Genomic DNA, 22,791 nt, shown 5'->3' on the forward strand with positions numbered 1-22,791 from the left:
CGCTTTCTCCCATGAGCTCGCCCACTTGTGCTATTTCTCGCTTCTCCCCCCTCCGGCCAAGCATCTAAATCTTAGTCTTATACTGTGTTGTCTTGAGCAAACTAGCCCAAATTTGCCTTTTACTGTCTAAACTGAGCGGGGTGAGCTCAGGCCTGGGCCTCAGAGGGGAGGGGCAGGCATGGAGGCGGGCCCACGGAGAGTGTGGAGCAGTGAAGGGGAGGGTTGAGGGGCGGGGTGGGGGCAGGGCTCATGCTTGAGGCTCCTAAGGTAGGCCTTGGAGGCAGGGAGAGGGAGGGCTAGCCAGAAGGGACAGGGCGGGGAAAATCTAGGCCTGAACTGGGGGCGTAGAGGACTTTGGGAAACCGGAAGTTAGGATGGTGCGCAGTTCTCTTCTCCAGCTCTTATGAAGCTTTTCTATCCTCAGTTGCTTAGCAGGCCAGGGAACTTCGTCCGCTCCATCCCAGAAGCCTCGGTAACTATGAAGTGGTATCGGGGGACAGCAGAAAAGAGGGGACCCGTGAGGGGAGAGGCCGGAGGGAGAGGGGTCTGGGGGAGGGTGGGAGGCCGAGAGCATGACTGAGTTTGAATCCTCCCTTTTACGAGTTCCTCTGGGTCAGACACCCCCCACCCATGTGCCTCCTGGAGGCCAATTCTTGGATCCCCCAAAGCTGGAAGCCCTCCCTCCCCCCACGTCCTGGGACTCGGCTGGCTGAGTCCGAAAAGGACGGAGGCCAGAACGGAGCTGTACGGGCAGCTGTACGGGGTGCGAGTTTCCTGCCGGGTACAATGTATCCACGGAGCTGCTCTGGTGTCTGACAGGGTCGGCTGTGGCCTCCGGCTTCCTCTTGGGATCTTCTTTCCTGTTAAAACGTCCTAACTGGAGGGGATGGGAGGGCAGTACCAGACATAATTTTACCTCAGTATAGACAGGCAATAGTGAGTACAGAGAGTGAAGAGGAGTTCAGGAGGACTTCCTGAAGGAGACGAGATTGTCATTTGGACCGCAGGGAAGCCGGGGAGGGCAGTGGTCCAAGCTACGAGGGAGAGTTAGGTGCTCCTGGCCAGGAGACTGGTGTGGTCCGGGCAGAGGGTGTGGCAGGGAGGAGGGGGATGGGAACATTAGGGCTGGGAGTGACAGAGAGCATCATGGGAATTTTGATTGGAGGGATGGAGACTGGCTGGGAGGGGGAAGAACCCAGGAGGCCAGCAGAGCCCCAGGAAGGCTCTGCAGTCAGGGATGGGGGGCTGAGGGAGGAGGAGAGCCTGCTTCACAGGGAGGACTGCTCTCTGGCAAAGGGACCCCCACCACAGCCACTGGGGAGAGTGCCAGGCCTGCTGTGGGGAGGACCTGGGTTCCAGTCTGGCCTCAGACCCTTCCTCTGCTCTTGGCAGCTCCCCATTTTGTCTTTGAATCCTCAGCCTGGCCTGACCCCCTGGAAGGGCTTCCTGGCTGAAGGATCGCCCCCTGGAGGCTGGTTGGGCCCCCCTGAAGCACTGGGAAGGACCCCTGGGACCCTCCCCTACACCAAGGGGGCTTCCAGCAGGCACTTGAGGACTTCTGGGATGGGATAGCTGGAGCAGGGGATTTCCCCTGCCGCCCCTGCCCCTGGGAGCAGGGCTTTGGCTTTGGGCCAGTTTCTTGTCACATTTTACCATCTTGGCCTCTTGGATATCCAGGCCCTGTTCCTGGTTCTCCCCCTCCTTCCCTTCCCCTCCCCTTTTCTCTTCCTTCTGCCATTTATCAATAAACCCCCTTCATCTGCCTGATTCTCCTGAGATGGTTCAACCCCAACCCCCAGATGGTCCCTCTTTTTGGGCCTCACATTCCCTCATCACCCCATCCCCCCCATGGGGCCCTGCTCTCCTCTAGGACCTCTCTGCTGCCCCCACCTCCCTCAGGCTGTATCTAGACAGTTTGAGGTGAGGGCAGGGGGAGGGTCCTTAGGATGGTAGGAAGGGAAGGAGGGGGCTGGATGCAGGAGGAGGGGGCCCAGCCCAGCCTGGTGAGGGGTGTCCCAGGGGGCATCCCAACTCTGGGGTGGAGTTTAGGGGGAGAGAGGGGCCATTCCAGGGGCCCACAGATTCCTGACCCAGGTGTCCTGACCCCCAGCTCCTACTTAGAGATTCCTCTTTGCTGATTTCAGACCAGGCCCTCTGTGAGGATCCCTGAGCTCTGCCTTCTTCCCCTGGGGTCTCCCCAGGAACCAAATCCCTTTCCTGGTCCTATTCTTTGGCCCCCTGGGCCTTGGGCTGGTCCCCATTAGGGCCCAGGCCTTGGGCTTTCTGGCTCCAGTTCCCTTTAGGGATTCCCAGCCTCAACTGTGCCAGAGGGTCCCAGGAGCCCTATCTAGCTCCTAGGGAGACCCCAGCTCCCCTTTATACTGTTTCCCCAGGCTCAGCCGCCCCAGGAACACTCGAGTCTCTCCAGGGTCCCTGCCTTCCTTGCCAGGAGCTTTGTTGGATTATGTGGCTCCCCAAGCCCCTCCCTTGGCTCCCCTTCCCCAGGCTTCCCTGCTCCCCCATCTGGCACAGCCCCCAGGCCCCTTCCCTGCCAGGGGACTTTGGACTCTGGCTTGGACCCATGTTATGTGGGATCCCAAAGCCCTGCCTCTTGGGCGTCTAGGAGGGGTTCATCTGCCCCTTCAGACCCTCTTCTCTTCCCTCCCTCTGCTGGTAGCAGGGTCTCCCCTGAGGGCAGGCCTGGCCCTGGGTGACTTTTGTGGCCCCTCACCCTGGGGAGATCCCTGTGAGGCAGTCCCGGGCCTGGAAATCGAAGGGAAAACCTCTGCCTTCTGGGTCCCTTCTCCCTCCCAAGGTCAGGGTGCAGAGGCCCAGGCCTGGCTCCACAAGGGATAGGGCTGAGCCAGACCATGAGCTGGGAGGGAGATCAGGGCAGCTTTCTTCTCAGGTCTCACCAAGGGCAATTGGCCCAGAGAATGAACCCAAAGGCATTGAGGAAGATGGGCTTTTCTACACTGGGGGAAAGAGGGGAGGGAGTCCCCCAGGAGGGGGTATCTAGGCCAGCTCCTGCTACTCAGAAGGGCAGAGAGGGCCAAGGGAGGCCTGTTGGGAAGATCTTTGACTGGAGCTCCATTTAGGGGGCCAGAAAGTGGTAGGGGGAAGATGGGGGGGGGGGCAGAGCAGGAGTCTGAGTGAGGAGATGTAAAAAGGAATTTTTTATTTCTTTTTTAATTTAACGGGACTTGGGGCTCCTCTTACCATAGGGACGTGGAGGCACTAACCAGCTAAGAATGACAGGAAGGAGGAACCATAGAGTCAGGAAGTGAGGTAGTAAAAAGGCTATAAAAGGGGGCCAGTGTCAGTTGTTGATAATTAGGGCTGGCAGTTCGGGGGAAGTTATCTGCTGTGTGTTGGGTTGGCCGTTGGTGGTAAGTTGTTGGAATATAAAGGTGGGCCTCAGCTTACCAAAAGAGCTTTTTGCATTTATTCTGTAGCGGGCTTTTGTGTTTGAGGTTTTTGTTTGGACAGTTAGGTTTATTTTCTTTCTTGAACTTTTTGGAAGGTGGTTGGTCTTTGTTGACAGACCTAATTGGTGTTGGCTTAAACACTGATGGAGTTGGTTTTGATTGTGTTGAAATGTTTGTGTAGTGGTTGTTATTGGCAGTAGTTATAGGATAACTAGCATAGATATTGGAAAATTTTCTTTATCTCTTATATTTCTCTCCTTTACTATATTCCTTTTACTATCTCTAAACCAATTTGTTAATTGTTAAAAGCTGCTAGGAGTTTTGTTTTGGCTGGCTTAAAGGGATAATATTAATTTACATCTCTATTCTCATTAAAACTTAAATGATTAAAAGCTGCTCCCTTAGTTTGTCAAAACTCCTAATTTAACCCTTACAGAATCAAGGCCGGGAAAAGATGGAGAATGAAGACTCACCGGGGCTACTTTGCTGCCTCTCTAGGGAGCCTGGATTTCCTGGGATGGCCGTGGAGAGGGATAGACGCACAGCCCGGGTAAGTGCATTCCAGCCCAAGATGGGAGCCCCATCAGCCAAGGAGACCCTCCCCTGGCTCTGATACAAGATGGGCTGGGAAGTTGCTCCCTCCTTCCTGCTGGACCATTTCTGTCTCCACATCTAAAACAGGAGGAACAGCCCTTCCCGACTCTCTTCTCAGCTTTGGGAGTGATTCCTTGACCCTTAGGCAAATCTGACCCCAAGAGCTACCCCCACCCCCAGTGCTGCCTCCCATGTCGGATTTCTCCCTGGGAACAAGTGAATGCCAGGGACATCCATTGACTCCTTCCCTTTGTAGGAATCCTCTCTTTGCTCTCTCTACTTGCCTGGTGACACTCACACCCTCTTCTGCTTCTTTTCACCTGTTCCCTTTTGAGTGTGACCTGGAGCTGAGCCTGAGGATGTCCCCTGGTCTGTGCCATACAGGGGACAATGTCTTCCCTGGAGCTGCTCACTGAATTTTGCCTCAAGTCCTTGAGTATTTCCTGGGTCTCTCCAGCTCCTTCCTCTCTCCCACTTCTGATCCGAAGTCAGCCAGTGTGGAGGAACACTGGTGTGTGCCTGGCACTGCTTAGCCCATAGAAAGGGAGAAGCCAATTGGCTGCCTTCCACCCACCCACCCACCCACCTCCACCCCAGTCTGACTGAGGACCCCTCAGCAGCTGTGTCCAAACAAGCTCTGTGTAGGCAGGATGGAGGGAGGCATTGTGGAAGGGAAGCTCTCAAGTTTTGGGGAGATCATTGGTTTCTGAGGGGAGGATTCAGCTGGGGCTTGAAGGAACCTCCAAGGCCCCAGACATGAGGGAGAACCTTCTCTGTAGGGACACAGACAGCCCCTAGAAAGGTCCAGAATCAGACTGTAGAAGATCTTGGCCAAGGATCAACCAGGAGGCCTGTGTTTCTGGTCAGAGGAGGAGGAGGGAGTTGTGAAGGGAGAGGAAGAGGCTGGAAGGTTAGTATATGCCAGTGGAGCCTGTTGTAGTGAATAGTCAGGGTCCTAGCCAGGGACAGCCAGAATCTGGCAAGTGGGGAGGCCCCCAGAGAGCTCTCCTGTGGCTTCAGTGTGACACCCCCCCCCCACCCCCCACTGTCGTCCTACTGCTAAGCTCCCTGATCCAGAAAGAGTATGAGGAGTTTGGGGTAAGCTCAGGAAGGGTCCTCACACAGAAATGGGGCCTTTTTCTCAGAAGAGGAGTCTTGAGTAGGAGACTTCCTCACTGGTCTTGTCCTCGCCTTGTAGAACAGGCTGCAGAGAAAGGGGTGAGTTTCTGGAAGGGCTGGGAGTTTTCTGTGCAAACAGGGTTAGGAAGGTCCTGAGGGAGACATCCTGGCCTTGTCACAAAGTCATCTGGCTCAATGATAAAGAATGGGATACAGACTGACTGGAATGCTTCCTGTTCCTCTAACAATCTGCTTTCAGCAATCTGTGTAATAACACTCCAAGGTAAATGTTGTTCTTCTCATCCTTTCACAGTTGAGGAAACTGAGGCAAACAGAGGTTAAGATTCTGTGCAGAAGTTTTTCTGTTTTAAGGAATCAAACTTTTTCATTTTCTTGGTAATTACCTCTATCTTGAGTTCATCTAAGCATTTGAGACCTTGAACTGCAAAGTAAAACTCCTCTGAGGCACCCCCTCATGCCTGTCAATTTGACCAATTTGCCAGAAAAAGAAAATGATCTCTACAGAGATGTGTGAAAGCTGGGCCACTGATGCATTGTTGTGGAGTTGTTGACCATTGATTGACCATTTGGTGGACCATTAGGAACTTTGCCCAAAAGACTTTCAAACTGTGCATTCCCTTTGATCTAGGCATGTATCCCACAGATGAACATTTATTACAGGGGAGAAAGAGAGAGAAAGAGCGCGCATTCCCGCTAGCTCAGCCTTTCTAGATCTCAGTCTCGATTCAGCTTGCTCACACTGGGCTTGTCATAGGGCAGATCAGAAAAAGAAACTCCCAGCTTACAGAGCCAGTTAGTTCTGGGGGAGGTACAAAAGATGTGATGCTGGAGAATGCCCCTCTCCTTCCCTCACCTGCTTTTTACACTCCCCCCTCTGTGGGTCATGTTCTGGCATGTCGGAGAGTCTCACACTGATGCTGGTTGCCCTGGGACATAGCAACAGGGCCACAGACATGTGACTGACACATACATCCCACCTCAGGGAACCCTGGGATCTAGGCTGCACTGGAGGTCCCCTAGAGATTTCCCTTCACACACTAAAAACTCCTCAGCTTCCTACAGGAGCATCAGAGAGCTGCTCTTCTCCAGCTTCCATTGGGCTCTTACAGACTCAGCTTCTAGAGCTGGCTCTGACACTGACAAAGGGTGGGAATTCTGGGCTCCTCCCTTCTCAGTGGGTCAGTTTCCTCCTGTAACTGACCAGAGGTGGGCTTTTCATTGTGATGTGGCTTTCAGCCTCTGTGCTCTGACTTGGGCTGCTCTAGGAGGTGGTGACGTTCCAGGATGTGGCTGTGGTCTTCACAAGGGAGGAGTGGCGCCTCCTGTCCCCTCCCCAGAAGGAGCTGTACAAGGAGGTGATGCTGGAGAATGCCCGGAACCTGCTCTCTGTGGGTAAGGAGCCTCTCCCTGCTGCCTGAGTCCACCATCCAAGGGAGTATCGCCCTGAGCAGCAGGCAGGGTGGGGAGCGGTTTTCAGTCATGAGGAAGGGATGAGGGCCAATATGCTGAGTCCCAGAGCCAGGGCCCTCCTCCTGCCTGGTTCTCCTGTAAAAGGCCTTTGCATTATTTAATGGGACATTGGGGGCTCCCTTTGGTGAGTCTGAAGTCTGAGATCAAATGCTTCTTGGAGAATCTCAGATGTGGAAGTAATCTCAGAGCTGATTCTGTCTCGCCTCTCTGACCCGGAATTGGGTCTCCCAAACCCATCAGGGAAAACTGTTCGGGTGGGTTTTCCTCCCACCCTCTTCCCCTCTATTGTGTATCTTTTTCTCTTTAACCAGCTTAAACTAAGAGCTCACAGATCCTCGGTGTCCCCAGGAGAGATGGTTTGTCCTTGGTCTTCCTTCCTATTGCCCTAAGCCTCCAGCAGAGCCAGTGAGGAAGGGAAGAAAGGGATGAAGCGTTTATAATGACCTGCTCTTGGCCCAGGGCTCTGCCAAGGGTTTTCTTCGTAATATTATGACCCTTCTTCCTCATCTTCATCTTCCTAATTCAGTGACACAATTATCCTTATTTTACATATGAGGAAATAGATTTGATTAAGTGGCTTGTTTTGAGGCACCCTTATAGTAGCTGTTTGTGGAAAAATGTAAACTGAAGCCCTTCTGCCTCTATTCCCAGGCCCCTGCCCCCTCATTTCCACATAATGGAAAACTATGGATTGAGTCCAGCATTTTCTGAAGTTAATGCCCTATAACCTAACTCCAGATTGGTTCCCTGAACTTTCCCCCCTTCTTTTCCCACCCTATATGCTGGGGAGACTCTTCTCCAGGAAGCCCCCTAAGCCTCCTGCACCCCTACTTTCCCTCCTCTATGCTTGTCAAGATTAATGGACTGGCTGAGAGACAACATTGGGCCCAAAAAGGATTGTTAAATTCTCTAGAAGAGGAGGCAGAGACTCCCCCAGAAAAGAGTACTCAAGGCTCAGAGAGATGTCAGGGAGGGTGGAGCAAGCAGGGTGATGAGACAAAAGCTTTATACTATATTTTGAGATCTGGTACTGCTAGGCCACCTTCCTTGACATTTTTTTTCAATATTTTCCTTGATAATCTTGATCTTTTGTTCTTCCAAATGAACTTTGTTATAGTTTTTTCTAATTCAATAAAAAAGTTTCTTCTAAATTTGATAGGTATTGCACTGAATAAGTAAATTTAATCTGTGTAGGATTGTCATTTTTATTATGTTAGCTCATCCTACCCAGGAGTAATAATGTTTTTCCTATTGTTTACATCTAGTTTTAATTGTGTGGAGAGTGTTTTGTAGTTGTGTTCATATAGTTCCTGTGTTTGTCTTGGCAAATAGATTCCTAAGTATTTTATATTGTCTAGGGTGATTTTAAATGAAATTTCTCTTTCTAATTCTTGTTGCTGAGATATGTTGGAGATATATGGAAATGATGATGATTTATGTGGGTTTTTTTGTATCCTGCAACTTTGCTCAAGTTGTTGATTATTTCTACTAGCTTTTTAGTTGATTCTCTAGGATTCTTTAAGTAGACCGTCATATCATCTGCAAAGAGTGATACCTTGGTCTCCTCATTGCCAATTTTAATACCTTCAATTTCTTTTTCTTCTCTAATTGCTACTGCTAGTGTTTCTAGTACCACGTTAAATAATAGAGGTGATAATGGGCATCATAGTTTCACTCCTGATCTTATTGGGAAGGCTTCTAATTTATCCCCATTGCAGATCATGCTTGCTGATGGTTTTTTTTTTAAACCCTTACCTTCCATCTTAGAGTCAATACTGTGTATTGGCTCCAAGGCAGAAGAGTGGTGAGAGCTAGGCAATGGGGGTCAAGTGACTTGTCCAGGGACACACACCTGGGAAGTGTCTGAGACCAGATTTGAACCTAGGACCTCCCATCTCTAGGCCTGGCTCTCACTCCACTGAGCTACCCAGCTGCCTCCTTGCTGATGGTTTTTAATGTATACTGTTCATTATTTTTAAGAAAGGTCCTTCTATTCCTATACTTTATAGTTTTTCAATAGGAATGAGTGTGGCATTTTGTCAAAGGTTTTTTCTGCATCTATGAAGATAAATTATGTGATTTTTATTGGTTTGGTTATTTATTAATGTGGTCAGTTATATGGATGGTCTTCCAAATAGTGAACCTTTCTTTTATTTCTGGTATGAATTCCACCTTATTATTATGAATAAACCTTGTCATCACTTGTTGGAGTTTTTTTGCTAGTATTCTATTTAAATCTTGTTCATTAAGGAGATTGATCTGTAGTTTTTTTTTCTTTTGTTTTTGATCTGTCTGGCTTTGGTATCAGTACCATATTTGTGTCATAAAAGGAATTTGATAGAACTCCTTTGCTCATTTTTAAAATAGTTTGTGTAGGATTGGGATTAAATGTTTGATAGAATTCACTTGTGAATCCCTCTGACCCTCAGATTTTTTCTTAGGGAGTTCTTTGATGGCTAGTTTGATTTCTTTTTCTGATATGGGATTATTTATTCTTCTTTTGTTAATCTAGGCAATCTATATTTTTGTAAATATTTGCCCATATCACTTAGATTGCCATATAATTGGGCATAATAGTTTTTAATGTTTGCCTTTAATTTCCTCTTCATTATAGGTGAGGTCTCCCTCTTCATTTTTGATACTGTTAATTTGGTTTTCTTATTTCTTTTATTTTTTATTAGATTAACCAGTATTTTGCCTATTCAGTTTTTTTTTTCAAAATACCAGCTTCTAGTCTTATTATTAATTCAATAGTTCTTTCACTTTCGATTTTATTAATTTCCCCTTTAATTTTAGGATTTCTAATTAATTTTTATTTAGGGAGTTTTAATTTGTTCTCTTTCAACTTTTTAAATTTGTATGCCCAATTCAATGACCTCTGTCTTCCCTAATTTGTTAATATACGAGTTCAAGGATATAAATTTCCCCCAGACTAATACTTTGGCTATATCCCATAGATTTTTATAGGGTGTCTCATCATTGTCATTCTCCTCAATGAAATTATTAATTTATTTCTATGATTTGTCCATATTGCTTCCCTCCCCACTCTCCCTTTCTGCTCCCTCCCTTTTTATTGCATTTTATTTTTTTAGGGCCTATTAAATTCCCTTCCCTCTCTTTTTCCCTCCCCACTTTTTTTCCAACTCTCTGCCCCACTTCCCCTCTTCGTTTTCCCCTCTCAACTTCCTTATAGGATAAGATAGAACTTGATACCCCAGTGGAACTAGATGCTCTTCCCTCTCAGAATTGATTCCACTGAGAGTAAGGTTTGAGTATTACCTTTTATCACTCTCTTCTTCTCCTTATAGTTGTATTATTCTCCTCCCACTCCCGTGTGCCTTTTTGTATAATATAGATTATCCTAATTTTCTTATTCCTTCACGTTTCTCTTGGTGCCTTCTTCTCTACCTCTCTCCCTTCTTTCTTCTTTTTTTTTATATATGATTTTAAAACCACTTAGTACCCCATTCTCTACCTGTGGATAATTCTTCTAACTATTCTAATAGTGAATACAATTTTTTACAGTTACAAATAATATTTTTCCCTGTAGGGTAAGAAAAAATTTGATACCTCAATTGATTTAGATTCTCTTCCCTTTTTCAGAGGTTTTAGCAGGGGCTTCTGGGGCAAGTCACTGTTTTCCTATTTTGTAACTGTTGGACTCTATTTCCTATTAGCTCCCTTGACGGGATTAGTTTCTGACCCTCTATGATGTCAGTGTTTGGGACTCAAGGACTGGGACCTCCTAACTCTTAATATCCCTCCCAGCCTGAGAATACCCCCAAGATTAGTCTAAGGGATGTCTACCCGAGCTGCATTATGCTGAATGAAAAAGCTGCAGGCATTCAGGAGCCCACGTCAGTGTCCTTCCCTGTATTACTATCAGGGGGCTCCCAGTATCCTCTTAAACTGGGTGTGTAGGTGGAACCATGTGGGACAGAGAGTCCTTAATGATTCAGGGGAAAAAACATCAGCCTCTTCCCTACCTGGGTCCTAAAACCTCCCTGGTTCCATGCAGAAAGGCTCGGGCCCCTTACTCTACTGACCCACCCTGGGCTAAGGTAAAGGAATGGGGGTGGGGAAATACATATAGGAGGGAAGTGTTAGGAATAAAACTTATGGTTGGACTGAATATATTTTTAGTTGGTTGCAAGGGATTTAAATTCTAAATCCCAATGAAATTCTCCAGTTAGAATGGAATTTTTATGGTGGTTTATTTACAATAGAGTGAAGATATTAAGGAAGAAAGAGGAAAAGGAGAGAGATCTCAGGCAGGAGTTCAGAGGCCCCAGCCAGGGGTGAGGGGCTGAGAATTAAATCTAGCATGGCTTCCAGTCACGAGCCCTCCTCCAAGATGAGGGGCCTTCTTGAAGGCTTGTGCCTCCAGAAAAGCCAAGGAAAGGCAAGTAAGCCTTGCATTCACCACATGACAATCTTAAGGGAATCAACTTGAGGTCTCAGGCTTGAGCTCCTCCACAGTTACTTTCCACTGCCAACACCCTCTCATAGGAAATGGTTCGAAATATAAAGGCACTTCCTATGTCTCACATGTACCAATGGTGGCTTAAACAGGGCTTTGTACAGCCCAGGGGGTTAGTCATTCCTGATTTGTCATTTGCTAGCAGTCGTAGACCTTCCTCCCCCACACTTAATCCTTAAGTTGGGGTGCATACATTCCTTGTTGGTAAAATTCTAAAGATTAAGCAGGGTGGAGTAAATCGAAAATTCACAGGTCTCACTGATTAGATCCAATCCGGGGCTGCCATTTCTCCGTTACAGCCTGTGGAAAGGAAACTAGAACAAGTTCTAGACTTTCTGCCACTGTGTTGGAACAAGCAACAGTGGAAATATTAGAGAGAGAAGAAATTGACGAGACTGACGGTTGGTGGGTGAAGGGGCAACTGGAAGTGGCAGTGGGTCTTGTGACTGGCACTTCCTTCCTGGAAGAGGGGAGTGAGAGGAGCTTTTTCTTTGGAGTCTCTGGATAGAGGTGGCACTATTTTCTTCAGCCTAAAGAGACAGGCCCAACCAGCTCTGAAGATCAGAACTTTTCTTGTTGCTTGCTGTCTACTGCTAAGGTTTTGAAATTAAGAAAACTAGCATAGCTATAGCATAGACAGGAATAAGAGAAACCCTCCACCAGCCTGTTAGGCCTGGCCTCAGCTCCAATGCTGAGAAAAACTCCCAACCTTATTTAGGAACATCCCTCTTCCTTTTTCCCTAATACCTCTCTAATCCTAACTGGTTATTCAAATTTATCTTATTTGAATATTGCAGTCAGATAAGTGGACTATCTTTTCTGGGGCATAGAAGGAGCTGACCCTCAGTTCAGTCATCCAACTACAAACAGTCCTTATTGGACCCCTGCTGGACAACCAAAGTCTGGGGAAATCTTGTCCCTCAGGAGGGTCAGTGTTTACCTGCTCTGGGGCATCTTTGGCATCGATCCATAGAGATGACATCTCCACAGGCTATCATAAGTGGCCCATTTCTCAGATAACCCATTTTGTTTTAAAACAGCCTCTCGGCAGGAGTTATCTCTCTCCTTTGCCTCACCAGCAGCCATATTCCTGCTCTCCCTTCAACTCTTCCATTCCCTGCTACAAATCTTCCATATCCCCTGTTCTTCATTATCCACTCATCTTTCCGCTATAAATATTACAAGCCAAGGTGCGTTTCTCATATGAAGGCAAGCAAGCAAACTGAAACCCTTTCTATTCCCCTATGCTTACCTAAGCACTACTGAGAACTGCTCTCAGAAGAATTTAAGGATCTGAAATAAACCTGGCTAGTGGTTGGCTACTATAATATCTGAAATTAATATATCTACCCAGTTATTAATTTTTATAAAGTTTATTTGAAGGGGTAGACAATCATAGTTAAAATCTCTTTCTTACTCTTAAGTCCCCCTGACCACATGTGGCCTATTCTCCATTTCCTTCCTGTACCTCCTTACCTTTCTGCTCTCTCTCAGAATTCATCAAAAAAAAGCCCCAGTTGGCCCTGCCCCCTCTCTTTTATTGACGTTCACAGACATAATGGACTCAAACTCTGACATTTAGGGAATGTGGATCAATCAAGTCAGCAACCGGGAGGGGGAGGAAATGAACTTACCTTGACACAAAGGTATCAAAATAGGCAATGAGTTGATGCAGCTATCACTCTTTACAAATGATGTGATGGTCTACTTCAAGAATCCTAGAGAATCAACTAAAAAGCTAGTGGAAATAATTAGCAACGTTAGCAAAGTTGCAGAATACAAAATAAACCTACATAAGGCACCAGCATTTCTATATATTTCTAAGACATCCCAGCAAGAAGAATTAGAAAGAAAAACCACCCTAGACATTATAAAATACTTAGGAATCTATCTGCCAAGACAAACACAGGAATTATATGAACACAACTACAAAACACTTTCCACACAATTAAAACTAGACTCAAGTAACTGGAAAAAACATTAATTGCTCATGGGTAGAATGAGCGAACATAATAAAAATGACAATCCTACCCAAACTTATTTACTTTAGTGCCATAACCATTGAACTACCAAGAAAGTTTTACTGAATTACAAAAAACCATAACAGTTCACATGGAAGAACAAGATCAAGGATATCCAGGGAAATAATGAAAAAAATGCAAAGGAAGGTTACCTAGCAGTACTAGATCTCAAACTATACTATAAAGCAGTGGTTATCAAAGCAATATGATATTGGCTAAGAGACAAAAAGGAGGATCAGTGGAATAGTCTTGGGGTAAGTGACAGTCTATGATAAGCCCAAGGATCCCAGCTTTTGGGATAACAATTCACTATTTGACTAAAACTTCTGGGAAAATTGGAAGGCAGCATGGAAGAGATTGGGTTTGGATCAACATCTCACACCCTACAGCAAGATAAACTCAGAATGGGTGAATAACTTCAATATAAAGAAGAAACTATAAGTAAATTAAATGAACACAGAATAGTATACTTGTCAAATCTTTGGGAAAGGAAAGATTTTAAGACCAAGCAAGAGTTAGAAAAATGAAAAAATGTAAAATAATTTTGATTACATTAAATTAAAGTTTTTGTACAAACAAAACCAATGCAACCAAAATGAGAAGGGAAGCAACAAATTGGGAAAAAAAATCTTGATAACAAAAACCTCTTCCAAGGGTCTGATTACACAGATTTATAAAGAGCTAAATCCATTATACAATTATACAAAAAAATCAAGCCTTTCCCAAATTGATAAATCTGCAAATGACATGAATAGGAAATTTTCAGATAAAAAATCAAAACTATTAATATCCTCATTAAAAAGTATTCTAAATCTCTTATAATTAGAGAAATGCAAATCAAAACAACTCTGAAATACCACCTCACATGAAGCAGATTGGCTAACGTGACAGCAAATGAAAGTAATGAATATTGGAGGGGATGTGGCAAAATTGGGACATTGATGCATTTCTGGTGGACTTATTTATTCTTAAACATGGGGAATACCATGTTTTTGTTTAAATTGTATTTAGTTGAAGGATTTTATTTTAGTGAAAAGGGACATTTAAGGAAAAATAATGGCTACTCACAAGGAGTAGGGAACAGAACAAAATCTTTTATGCCTTGGATAAATGTAAAAAGTGCTGAATTTCTTCATCTGATCTCGGATACTGGAACAAAATATGAGATTGAAAGCAATCACAAATGAACTTACGTAATGCTTACAGAGAAGCTAGATGATTAAATAATAGCATCATATTTAGTCTTCATTTACCCAATGGTATTATGCCTATGAAGAGAGGATTGAATGTATAGACAATGAAGATGAAAATAAAACAGTTGAAAGTGAATTGTCTAGTACTGTGGACATAGAAAGAATACTCAGTCACAAGATTTGTTCTCAGCTGCCAGGATTTGAGGTTGAGTCACTCATCCAGGCATTCTGAAATTGTGTTCTGAGTTAATGTTATAAAGCTAGTCTGTCCACAACCCCAGATTTTTTATGAAGAGCCAAAGAGGTCATATGGGAGACTCTTTGTTATTTAAAATTTTCTTTAGCTTTGTGGTAGTGACATTTTCAAAGTATGAATTGTGCCTATTTAAATTGGAAGTCTTTTTACCTGAGGAAATAGGATATTACTCAATTTATGTTTTGATAGTTGAGGAAAGGAGAGTTATATAGGTTTATATGTTTCTCTCCCTCTGTGTTTGTGTGTGTATATACATATATATGCATATATATACATATATGTTTTATGATTTGTTTCTTTTAGGAGAGATGAGATCTGAAATGACAAATCCAACAGAGGTGAGCCTTCCTGTGGAAGAATTGAACCTTCAAAGATTCATGAGTTATGGTCCCAATAATATTGCTTTCAGAGAATTCTGTGTTTCACCTAAAAACTTGTCTCATATTGAACATCAAAGAATGCACACTGAGGAAAAGTCTACTGGAAATAATGAGTGTGGAAAGACTTTTATGCATAGGGACAGTCTTGCTAGATATAAAAGAATCTACACTGGGGAGAAATATTATGAATGCCAGCAGTGTGGAAAGATATTCAGTTGCAGCTCCACTCGTGCTGGACATCAGAGAACCCACACTGGGGAGAAACCTTATGAATGCAAGCATTGCGGAAAAGCATTCAGTCGGAACTCCCATCTTACTGTACATCAGAGAATCCACACTGGGGAGAAACCTTATGAGTGCAAGCAGTGTGGAAAGGCATTCAGTTGCAGCTCCACTCGTGCTGTACATCAGAGAATCCACACTGGGGAGAAACCTTATGCGTGCAAGCAGTGTGGAAAGGCATTCAGTTGTAGCTCCACTCTTGCTGAACATCAGAGAATTCACACTGGGGAGAAACCTTATGAATGCAAGCAGTGTGGAAAGCTATTCAGTTGGAACTATCTTGCTCTACACCGGAGAATTCACAATGGTGAGAAACCTTATGAATGCAAGGAATGTGGAAAAGCATTCAGTCGGAGCTCCACTCTTGTTGTACATCAGAGAATACACACTGGGGAGAAACCTTATGAATGCAAGCAGTGTGGAAAGCTATTCAGTTGGAACTATCTTGCTCTACACCAGAGAATTCACAATGGTGAGAAACCTTATGAATGCAAGGAATGTGGAAAAGCATTCAGTCGGAGCTCCACTCTTGCTGTACATCAGAGAATACACACTAAGGAGAAACCTTATGAATGCAAGGAGTGTGGAAAGGCATTCAGGTGCAGCTCCACTCTTGCTGTACATCAGAGAATACACACTGGAGAGAAACCTTTTGAATGTAAACAGTGTGGAAAGACATTCAGTCGGAGCTCCAATCTTACTGTACATCAGAGAATCCACACTGGAGAGAACTCTTATGAATGCAAGACATGTGGAAAGACATTCAGACGCAGCTCCAATCTTACTGTACATCAGAGAATCCACACTGGAGAGAACTCTTATGAATGCAAGACATGTGGAAAGACATTCAGTCGCAGCTCCAATCTTACTGTACATCAGAGAATCCACACTGGAGAGAACTCTTATGATTGCAAGACATGTGGAAAGACATTCAGTCGCAGCTCCAATCTTACTGTACATCAGAGAATACACACTGAAGACAACACTTGTGAATGCAAACAATGTGGAAAGACATTTAGTCAGAGCTCCAGTCTTGTTGAACATGAGAGAATCCACACTGGAAAGAAACCCTATGAATGCAAACAGTGTGGAAAGGCATTCAGTCGCAGCTCCAATCTTGCTGTGCATCAGAGAATCCACACTGGGGAGAAACCTTATTCATGCAAGCAGTGTGGGAAGGCATTCAGTCGCAGCTCCCATCTTGCTGAACATCAGAGAATCCACACTGGGGAGAAACCTTATTCATGCAAGCAGTGTGGAAAGGCCTTTAGTCGCAGCTCTAATCTTGCTGTGCATCAGAGAAACCACACTGGTGAAACATCTCATGAATAATCAGTATTGAAATAAAATTGTTCAGAGCTCTTTTCTTTCTGTTCATCAGAGAATCCACACTTGTTGAGGAACCTTAAGAATGCAAGCAGTTTGGAAAGGCATTCAGAGTGAGCTCCACTCTTGCTGTACATCACAGAATCCATACTGGAGAGAAATCTCATGTATGCAAGCTAATGGAAAGATGTTCACACATAGCTCTGATCTTGCTATTTGGAGGAAATTTACCACCTCCCCCCTTCCTGGAATAGCCTACATGGTGTGATCTTGACCTTGGCTCAGAGGTGAGGATTGTGCTATAGAAACAGTGAGTGATCATAGAATAGCAACTGGGGAAATGCAGCAATAGATACAAGAAATCACAAGATGGGGGTAGGGTGGTGTCTCCTGTACTGCCCTTGTGCTGCCCCCTGAGTGACCCAGGCAAAGTTTTAAATCACAGTTTACCTTTGTGATGTTACTTGTGAGCGTTAGTGGGCAGAGGACAAGTTTGATAAATTGAGATAAAAGGAGATTTCCAGGCTCTTCTCTTCCAGTTTTGTTAATGCTGGAGTTTGTCAGCATGGCTAGGGTGTGTGAAGATTAAATTTAACTGTCCCCTGATTATAACAATGAAAATACTTTATTATGAAGATCAAGTTGCAATCCTTCTCTATTTTTAGATTTAATCTCCATAGGTATAAACATAGTACTTAGAAGTTAAGTATGAAGCTCTGCGTCTTTAGATTTAATCACCAAAAGTGCAAGGTCTGTGATCCATGTGCGTGATAGTGGATGATGAATCAGAATCGACTGACTGCCTTCTGGACAGTCCTAGAGCAGAGTGTCAACTGTGACTGGTAGACATAGAATTGGGGGAAGACACAGGAATTGATGCAAGGGAAAATGTCTTTAAAAGGAGCTTGTCCTTCCAGTGAGAATTCAATTCTTCATGCTTTCGAATTGAGGCTGGTGAAGAGGGTCACAAGGATCTGCTGACTACTGACACATGGTGAGTGAAAAAGCTGACTCTTAATTGCTGGCTTTTCTCTGAAGAGACTAACCTCAGGAAAGACCTATCCTCTTGAGAGACACTTCCCAGGTCCTCAGCTTTGCCAAGCCCGGGTAAAACTAATTTTCCCTACCCAGAAGGGCTGGCAGTAAATTACTTAGTGTCTAGGCTAGATATCTTATCCTATTCTCTGATTTTCTTCTTCATTCTTTCTATATTTTGTAAATAAATCTCTTTGGAATTAATTAGATTCCTAGCAACCACTCTTAAACATTCAAGTCCAACCCTTTAAAAATTAACCCATTTCCCCCTTACATCTTTGGCAGATCACATCTGTTGTGACAAAATATCCTCAATCTTAGCTCTTCTAACTTTTCCTTTAGTTTTGTGACTGTCCCTAAGTCAGCTTTTGATAGGTTATTTTGAATCTACACAAATCAGTTGCAGGAGGTAAGTTCAAATATTTTCTTTTCTTTTTTCCCTTAAAAACAAATATAGTAAAGCCGTGTTTAATCTTAGCGGCTGGACTTTGAGTCCTCAACTGGGAAAACTGTTCCAAACTAACCCTCCCCCTCTCACAAACAACCCAATGAGCAAATCCTCAAGTTCTCACCTTGAGAAAGATTCTATTTTTATTTACATTGCCTTGTCTTCTAATGGTGGCCAAAGAATATCGAGCTAAATGGAGCTCATAACTTTTCCTCTTCTGCTACACATTACAGAAACCACAAACATTCACACTGAACTTTGATGTTGCTCAAAATCCAACAATTCATCCCATTATATCCTAAACTCTTCCAAGATTAGGTCCATATGTGACATATGAGTTAGACCTGAATTGTGATCCCATAAGAAAATTAAGGTGGCATAGAATAGTTTAATTTTCATATCTGCTTTTTGATAAGGAATTTATGAACAAGAAATTGATAATATTATGAAGTATAACGTAGTTATGTTTTTTGTTAAATTCAAAACTATACAAATAAAACTAACGCAACCAAGAGTAAAAGTGTTAACAAAATTATTAGCCACACAACAATATGTCCAATACTTCAGTTTTAAAAAACTAACCCTATTCTCAAATGCTTTAATTCATCATTTCATGGCATTTAGATCTAAAGAGGAATTATATTAGGAATAAAATAATGTCTTTGCTCTATAAAAATCATTCATAATTAGCATCTCTTCCTATGTAAATTTCCCCCCAAAATTTATATACAAGGAAAAATTAAAATATAACAAATGATACGGATTTCAAATATGAAGTAAAATTATTGGCATTGCAAAGACTCGTATTTAGTTGAATGCATTATTAAAACAATTATCTTACATAGAACAATCAGTTTGAAATTCTGGACTGATTGCACCTAGAAGCCAGTGTAATATAACTGATTTGATTACACTTATTTCTACAATTTCTAAACCAATCACTTATATCAAATCTTAAGCCTGTTTTGCATTAAGGTCTGTGGTACATACGTGAGGGAAATTTATCACACCACTACTGAACTGCATTCTAAATAGTTCTGTTGGGAGGAGGCCAGACTCCCAATAAAGCTGGACCCTGGTCAGATCAAGAGCAGAGACCCTGAGCTATAGGAGATAGCCTTTTTTATGCCAAGGAACCTAAGAATTCAGTGACAGAAAATAGTTATGATTAAAAAAGAGTGGATGCAAAATCGTTCACATTGGCATCTTTAAGACCAAGTGCTGATTAACCTGATAATTGTAAAAAAGATCCTATTGGTGGTAACTTGGCAGTAGTCAGGGTCTTGGTGTTTTCATTGATTGTTGTGGTGGAATAATAGGAGTCTGCAGTTTTCATTAACTGATATGTGGAAACAAGAGTAGCCCATCACCTCCTGTGTAACTTTTCTTCTACAAACATGATCTTTCCTTTAGTCTGACCATCATACTGAAGAAGTAATTTATGGTTGTATAATAACAAGTGGAATTGTCTGGAGGCTAATCAGGTAGCATCAGGGCTGATGGACACGTCCAGGGGCTAGTAGAGTAACCTCTTTGCAGCTGGTTGTATTGAGTAGCAGCTCTGTTGTACGATGGCAGCTTCATGTATGGAGTAGCAGCCTCAACTGTAGAATAGTAGCTTCCCAACTCTGAATTAGAGTTGGCATATTTATCACGGCCAGGGAGCTTATCATCCCCCATTCTAGAAAAATTGTCACCTTTCCTGAAAAACCTGAAAGGGGTAAGACCAAATTCAGGTGCAGGTATGTTTTAGGAAGTGATTTCAGAGGGAATAAGGAGCATGTGTAAATTTGGGGTATTCCTCTGGAATACCAGTGCCCCAGTGTGCAGGCCCCTTGTTTTGAATTATCATCATTGGTCAATGTGGGAGAGATCTCCCTGTCCTTCAGGAATGCAAAATTGGGATAGGAGATGTGGCACCCTGGGGGACTACTATAGGTAATTAGTGATGTTACAGTTCTATGAAAAATATGAGTACTTAGAAAATCTAATGAGGCAGAAAGCTGATGCCCAGTACAGAATATTACATATCCCATAAACTGAGTTGGTGAAAACTATCTGCAATTTGTGTTTGATGCTTAAACTACAGGTTTTGTAGTTGATGCTTAACCAGTTTTAATTAGTAAGAAATGCCAGATTTCAGAGTCTGAGGGTCCCTTTTCTCTCTACACTTCAATGCCTGCTATCAGCCCACATCAGAGTGAAGGATAAAGTCTGGAAAGAGGTTTGGGGAATTCCCTATGATGAAGGGCAGGGCTTGGTAAGTAGAGGCAGGCAGAATCTAGAGGTCCTGACCCAGGATACCATTGGAGGAAAGACCCCATCCTGGGACTTCAGAGGCTGGACAGAGTGGGGCTCTTAGGCCTGGAAGACCCACCGAGAATGGGCTGGATGTAAGTGAGATACTGAGGAGCTGAGATCACTCTGCCTTTTGGAAACCAACTCTTCAAGTGCAGGTCCCAGGTAAGTCTGGACCAGGAATCCAAAGGGCACCAGACTTCTGCTGGCTCCCCTTTCTTTTGAGCTTCATTCTCTACTTCTTACCTCATGGTGAGCATCTTCTGAGGCAATCTGAAACATGGCTCTTTCTTAGAACTAGCTATTGGCTCTCTACACTCACATTCACATCCCAAAAGCCACAGGGCACCATCCCCAGTTTTACTATTGAGTCGCACTTTCCCTTCACACATCACCTATACCAGCTCAGGTGCCCTATATCCCTACCTCACCATTTCAGAAATGGGGAAGGGCCTGCCTCATTCTTTGGGTACTTAGTAAGAAAGATCAGGATCGGTATTCAGAAGGTGGCAGCAACCATTTTAATAATACCCAGAGACAAGTAGTGAAAAGTGGAAAGGATAAAACTTCTTTGCTTCTTTTGTATAACATTGGGATTTGTTGTTCTTTAAAGGTTTGATGAATTCACTTGTGAATCCATCTGGTCCTGGGGATTTTTTCTTAGGAAGTTTTACCAAATTCCTTTTATGACACAAATATAGTACAGATTCCAAAGTCAGGCAGACCAAAGCCAAGATATAAAACTACAGACCCATCTTATTATAGGTGCAAAAATCTTAAATAGAATACTAGCAAAGATACCAGCAAGTGATCATAAGGATTATTCACTATGATCAGGTGGGATTTTTACCAAGAATGCAAATACTGTTTAATATTAGTAAAATGTATTATCAGAAATCTTGAAACCCCCAGAAGTCCTATAGTATTTCCCAGTATTATTTTTAATTTCTCCACCATGTTATGTTGCCAAATTTTATATATAGCTATCTGTAACTCTTCTCTCTTGCATCTAGGGCGGGGTGAGCTGCCTGTTTACCCTAGCTTTTTTATTTTTCTTTGCTTCAAGTTAGCATTAATTAACTTTAGAAATATAATACTTGGAGTACTGGATATTAAATTTAATTCTCACAATTTGGTGTACAACTTTGGGATAGAATTCTCAAATATTTTGTAAGATAGTGTAGATAAATTTTGCAAGCTGTGTTTTCTCCCCCTGCCACCCTTGCTGCTGCTCCTGCCACCTCAAGCTACTGCCACTGCCACTGCAGCCTCCCAGGTTTGACCAGACACTGCTTAGAGGTTCCTTGCCATTTCTGCTGTCCGTGAGCTACTACAGTCCACGCTCAAGTGCCTGAGGGTTTGAGAGTCATTTAAAAGCACCTATATTTTTTTCTGCTGAGGGTGAAGTATAAACTACCACCCACAACATGGGTTTTCAAGTGTTATAGTCATATTTTATCAGGGGAACTCACTCACCCATGCTCCAGTTTGCCTAACCCAGATAGGCTTCCATGCTCTGCCTGTGTGAGAGGGCATTGAGCATGGGCCCTAGTGTTTTATCCCAAGGGGAGAAGGGGAAGAAAGGTTACTCTTCCAAACAGAAAATAAGATTGTATGCATGGCTCAGTTTCCTACCCATCTCAAATAGCTTCCAATTCCAGAGAGCCATATCAAGCTCATGCAGCTTATAGCTTTAGGCTATGTTGTCTCACTTCTGATCCTGGTGGGGTTTTTGCTGATTGGATACCTTGCAGTTGAGAGCTTGACTAATCTTAAGATTCAGATGGGAGGTGTGTCTTACTCCCCCTTGCTATTTTGGCCTGTTTAGCCTCTGTAATACATCCTTTATAGAATTTGTTCACATTCTGCCCAGTGCATGTATGAGGAACTCCAGAGGGGTGATAAAAGGAATGTAAATGCATGATAAATACTGGGGAGGAGAAGGAAACTTAATGAGATCTGGATGTGAATTTTAAACCTTTTCAGACTCCATTGTTTTATTGCTTGCTAACTATTTTCAGTTTGTTTCCCTCCATAATAGTGAAGAAATCTATTGAAATTGGAGAGATTTTTGAACTCACTGCCTGTACCCTGTTATTGCTTATTGTATTTTCCTAATTGTTTTAAGATTTAATTTTATTTTTAAGCTTATATATTAATCTAATAAATGCTTCTGTTATATATACTGTTTTTATTTGTACCCTTCCCCTAATACTTTACTGAACAAAATATTGTACTGTCCCATAGTCAACGTATGCAAACCCTTGTCACTAGATCCATCAATGTTACATGTTGCTTAAATGGCCTTTTGTTCCTATTTGCCTTTCTTAATTATCACATAGATGATGGATGGATTCTTATAAAAAACTGATTAAAATTGTATACAACCTTTGGAGAATTGAATGAGTTAATTATTTATCTTGATTTTAAGGGGACTTCA

At 43.5% G+C, this 22,791-nt stretch overlaps 1 protein-coding gene across 5 annotated transcripts; it reads left to right on the forward strand.

Moving 5' to 3' along the window:
• The first annotated feature begins 238 nt into the window (after positions 1 to 238).
• On the forward strand, positions 239 to 22,749 carry LOC100019400 (zinc finger protein 420-like). 5 transcript variants are annotated; one of them, XR_001629600.2, is made up of 6 exons: positions 273 to 472; positions 3,865 to 3,978; positions 6,428 to 6,554; positions 14,886 to 16,857; positions 17,488 to 17,564; positions 20,243 to 22,749. XR_001629600.2 is itself a non-coding variant. In XM_056820302.1 (4 exons), the coding sequence occupies exons 1-4, from the start codon at positions 250 to 252 to the stop codon at positions 16,574 to 16,576; spliced, it is 1,950 nt and encodes a 649-aa protein (XP_056676280.1). In that variant the 5' UTR covers positions 239 to 249; the 3' UTR covers positions 16,577 to 22,749. The 5 variants fall into 5 exon arrangements, 2 of the variants coding, with proteins under 2 accessions (XP_056676280.1, XP_007490277.1); XR_008917119.1 differs by having other exon boundaries at positions 14,886 to 17,564; XR_001629599.2 differs by having other exon boundaries at positions 17,488 to 22,749.
• The last annotated feature ends 42 nt before the right edge of the window (positions 22,750 to 22,791 follow it).

The sequence above is a fragment of the Monodelphis domestica genome, chromosome 3 (assembly GCF_027887165.1).
Source record: "Monodelphis domestica isolate mMonDom1 chromosome 3, mMonDom1.pri, whole genome shotgun sequence".
In the NCBI taxonomy this organism is placed as follows: domain Eukaryota; kingdom Metazoa; phylum Chordata; class Mammalia; order Didelphimorphia; family Didelphidae; genus Monodelphis; species Monodelphis domestica.

Bases quoted from the DNA above. Each gene is read 5' to 3' on its own strand.
- LOC100019400 (XM_007490215.3), top strand. From the start codon at position 404: ATGAAGCTTTTCTATCCTCAGTTGCTTAGCAGGCCAGGGAACTTCGTC. The intron at 473-3,864 runs GTAACTATGAAG...TAACCCTTACAG, and splicing joins GCTCCATCCCAGAAGCCTCG to AATCAAGGCCGGGAAAAGAT. The intron at 3,979-6,427 runs GTAAGTGCATTC...GGGCTGCTCTAG, and splicing joins GGGATAGACGCACAGCCCGG to GAGGTGGTGACGTTCCAGGA.